General features: G+C 35.0%; 1 protein-coding gene across 1 annotated transcript; it reads right to left on the reverse strand.

Annotated features, from left to right (window-relative positions):
• Positions 1-282: 282 nt before the first annotated feature.
• Positions 283-4,213, reverse strand: LOC122597191 (protein tesmin/TSO1-like CXC 2). Its single transcript, XM_043769821.1, has 8 exons — positions 4,193-4,213; positions 3,350-3,934; positions 2,401-2,891; positions 1,875-1,943; positions 1,473-1,647; positions 1,290-1,385; positions 809-875; positions 283-677 (listed from the first exon to the last, which is right to left on the reverse strand). Exons 1-8 carry the CDS (start codon positions 4,211-4,213, stop codon positions 334-336), a joined length of 1,848 nt encoding a protein of 615 aa, XP_043625756.1. The 3' UTR covers positions 283-333.
• Positions 4,214-4,549: the final 336 nt, after the last annotated feature.

Consider the following 4,549-nt stretch of genomic DNA (forward strand, 5'->3'; position numbering starts at 1 on the left):
TTGGCTTTTTTAGATAATAACATGTTAACGTCCTTGATGAAATCTTTTCCAATTACAGCCACTATCTAATATATATTAGAACCAATTTACTTGAGTTGGTCACTGGTGTGTTTTAGTGTAGGCTATGGAAGAATTATATCTAAAATCTAGAGTCTTGATTTCAAGTCTTGGCAAAGGGGTTATATCTAAAACTTTTCCCGTGTTATATTAGTTATAAGCTGGAATAAGTATTCATACAACTAAAACATCAAAAGAGAATGGGAAAAAAAAACTACATGGAAATGAAGTAAAGGTGCTTGAATTGCAGTATAAAGGAAGATAATCCATCCATTTTCATAGTGACAAGCAAGGTGCTTGAATTGCATTATAACTAGCGTCAGGAGTAAAACATGGAAATGAAGGGCGATATTGTAAAGTTAACTTTCTGCTGCTGGTTTGTCCCATGCCGCCTGAGTGTCGCGGCAAAACCCTCTTGCTGTTTGGTGAGCAGGATTTCGCGGCTCTAATTGGTGAGCCATTGTTGTCTTCTAGGGTAAAGGGCATATCATCTTCACCAACGGCTTGAAGTTGCTTCTCAATATTATTCCCACCTACAACTTTGAAAGGATTCAGCTTTCCAGATATTTGGGAGGCAAGGAAAGCCCATGGTGTTATGCTATCTGGATCCACTTTTAAACCTGTAAAACCAGAGAGCCTATAATAAATCCATCATAAACAAACAAAAATGCATAAACTTTATTAATACCATCGATATAATTTACTTGAAATAAAAAGTTACTTCGACTATTTACACATAATGAATGCTTACCATCCTTGCGACCAAATGTATTCTTACATCCTTCACATTTACAGTTATCGGAGCATCCAACGTACCCCTTTACAAACAAACCATATATAAACATAATTAGAGAATTGCACAACATGGCAATTTCAACCCATACATTTATGAATGGATCTGTTTGGGTATGTTTTACACCAGGTCAAACTAATAAGATCAATATTACCAGCTATATAAGAGACGGTTCACTGGTGAAAACAAGTTAACGGTCGCCAAATTTTACCTTTGATGCATAACTTCTCAAAATCATTTTCGAAAACCACATAAGAAACAAATTTTGTATTCATATTAGTTACACCATATACTTTATAACCACTTCAAAGGTACTATGACATAATACTTTCGGGTCCATCTGACTCGAATCACTCAACCCAGCCCAACGGACTCAGTCAATTTCCCATCTCTACGCAACACTAGCACCACCGAAAGTACAACAAAGAGAGAAAAGAACCTGAAAGCATTCACAGTAATTCTTAAAGCAACTGGATTTTGTGCATTTGCATCCTCGTTTATGCCTAGCTGAAGCTGGAGTACTACTAGATTCATCCTGTGTGAAGAAGATAATGATATATATGATTTTGTCATCAGAAAAATTTCAAATTCACATAGAGACAAATTTGAAGTGTCAACATACCTGTTGCATGAAATAAGAGGTTTTAATCACTTTAGAAGCAAATGCAAGAGGGTTTCGGGGTTCAATTTGCTTGGCAGTTGCAAGCACTGTATCTTCATGTATCGGTTTGTTAAAACAATCCTGACATGAACATCTATTCAAACAGTAGACACCAGCAGCGAAGCATTCACAATAACTGAAATAACATCCACGAGTCAATATACGGTGTACATTGCAAGACATACTAAATTATCATTTCAGTTTCCCATGAAAATTGCAACAATCACGGGGCATCTGAAATATTCAGAGCTAAACATTGAAAAGTTAAACAAAATTATCAATAATAGTCCTAAAACTACAAGTACTTTGTCTAAAAATAATGCAAATATGTTTATAAAGTAGCATAACTTGGTCATAACTTACAGCTTCAAGCACTTTGACTTCTTACAGTTACAGCGCTTGCAAGCTTCGGCTTCTCCAGCTTCTCTACGCCTGTAATTTAACCAAAACATCAAACAGAGTACATGACAATTAACCAATGTGATAGCTTATCAAATAATCAGCTCTAGTAAAAGGTGGTGCCACTTCAGCAACGTGATCAATTCTAATTTGAAAGTCAGATTTGTTGCATTTGCTACTGAAGTGGTTATCCTGAACGCATTATTAAATTGTCACTTCAACAATAAGTGGTTTCTAATATGATCATTAAACCTAAGTAGTTAAGGACTGAAATTTCGGTGATTTTGTCAAGGACTGGTATTTGAAACCATTTCATTCAAGGGGCGATCTAGGAGAGTTATTGCATTAAAAAAAATATACACTTTGAGCGACTTTCGAGCTAAATCCTTTAAAAACAATCTGAAAGACATTATCCCATACCTTGTATCAACCCTTTTTACATGGTACTCGGAAAAAAAGGTTCAACACTATAAAGGTTCAATTAACTTGCCTTTTCTTTCTCGGGCTAGTTTGACTTTGGCTTAAATCTTCACTAATTCCAAATCCGAGTGTTTGGGAAGCATCTTCTGCAACTGAGACTCCATTTTGACAAAGCCCAGTATCATTCTCCATAGAGGATGCATCAGACATTCTTGTTATATCATCTTGACAAGAAACCATGGAACCATAAACACCAGGAGGAGGTGCTATTGTAAGTTGTCTACCCGAATCCAAGCTCTCATGCTTAACAGTTTTGTGATCAATTAAATTTGAAGCAATAGCATTTAAATGTAAACCGGTTCCAGGTAAAATACATCGAGAGGAATCATTTCCAGTCCTTAATGGAAGTAAATGGTTATCGTTGGGAAGAATAGTTTCGTATGTTTCTGATAAATTTAGTGAACCACCACTTGAGACATCTTCGAAGTGCTTCCTTCGAGATCCTGTCATCTCAAACACTAGACATCGTCTTGTCATGCCACTATATAAATTTGATCCGCCCTATAAATATACAAAAAAAATTGTCAAAAACACAGATTAATATGAACTTTTTAACAATACATGAATATATATTTGTTTGACTATTTTTTAGTTCTAGCACATACTGTTCATACAATCATGGAATGATTTCACTTATCTCTCCTTCCCCAAGACAGTCATCTTTTTGTAAGATTGTCATTTTAAAAAACTTCACTAAGTCAAACTTGACACTAATTACTAGCATACCTTAACTAACAGATGTATAACGAGTCATTTTTGCCAGATCCCCAACTTGTATCTATATAATTTTTAGAATAATAGACCAAAAATCCATTATTTGAAGGTCAACCAGTACCATACCAAGCACACCTGTTTTGGCACAAACACGTCTAGACACATTAACCAAACCGCCCACTTTGCCGCCTATATCATCATGAGTGCATGTACTAGATAATTGTTTCCCTTCTTTGAGTGCTCACCACATTATCCGTACCCTCAGCTGGCTCTCCAGCATCATTATTGTTTACAGAAGTACTAGCATCCGTTACATGGTTTCCGTGCACCTCCTTAAGACCTTCATTCTTTTCTAAAGAATTGTCAACATTAGCTTCGGGTTTCACATTCTCAACCAACATATTAAAACTAGTATGATCTAATGTGCTTTGACCAGGACCCTTATAGAGCACTGTATCACTGGGTGACTCGAAATTAAGCAACTCCGAAACATCTATCAAACTGTCCCAATCGCATTCACATCCTGCTTCATTTTTATCATGATGGAGTGCATCTATCCCTTCAACTTCTGTTTCAATTCTCAACAGGCCATCTGTAAAACCATTATTGATATATTGAATAGTTGACACTGATGAGCCCACCATTTTTAGCATATACATGGAATTGGGACTGACGGCATCAAAACTTAGTTTTCTTGATTCGAAATTTGAGCAGCCATTTAATGATACAGCGGAAGTTTTCCTAACAGAATTAATGGAAACAAAATCTGTATGCTGCTTTGATGAGTTTTGAGCAGTGTTTATACCCCCTTTTGAATAGTAACCCCGATTCTACTAAATACAACGTTTTGGGCCTTAAGAGTCAAGGAATTACTATTAACAACTAATTATTACAAAAACTAATTATGATTCATTATAGTCAAAATACTTCAGATTTGAACATCAAATCGATAATTAAGACTAAAACTTTAATTAATAATCAAGATTTGTATCTTCCAAAACACCAAAAAGCAATCAATTATTGAATTATTAACCCGGAAAAGGGAAAAAAAATACAAAATCCCAAATCATGCACAATGTAGCACAAACATTATCTGGAACTGCATACATCTACAATCTTGGGAACAAAACATTAGGCAAAAACATCATTAACAATAATTCAGAACAAAAAAACCCTAATCTTAAAAAACAAGTAGATCCCTCACTAGCGACACTCAAATAGTCAATAGTCAATTTACAATAAAAAAAAACTCCCAAAAAAACAAACACCCATAAAATTAAGAAACAACGACAACCACAAAAACCAACTTCATTAAAACTCATTTAGCCCAAAATCCTTAATTTCCCCAAAAAAGATCATCAAAAATCAAAACTTGATCAGAGCCCGATTCTGAAAATTAAAAACCCAGAAAAACCCTAAAATAAAATAATATTAACAAGATTAAA

The sequence above is a fragment of the Erigeron canadensis genome, chromosome 4 (assembly GCF_010389155.1).
Source record: "Erigeron canadensis isolate Cc75 chromosome 4, C_canadensis_v1, whole genome shotgun sequence".
NCBI lineage: Eukaryota > Viridiplantae > Streptophyta > Magnoliopsida > Asterales > Asteraceae > Erigeron > Erigeron canadensis.

Bases quoted from the DNA above. Each gene is read 5' to 3' on its own strand.
- LOC122597191 (XM_043769821.1), bottom strand. From the start codon at position 4,213: ATGTATGCAGTTCCAGATAAT. The intron at 3,935-4,192 runs GTTTGTGCTACA...TGTATTTAGTAG, and splicing joins TGTATGCAGTTCCAGATAAT to AATCGGGGTTACTATTCAAA. The intron at 2,892-3,349 runs GTGAGCACTCAA...GTATATTTATAG, and splicing joins CTGAGGGTACGGATAATGTG to GGCGGATCAAATTTATATAG.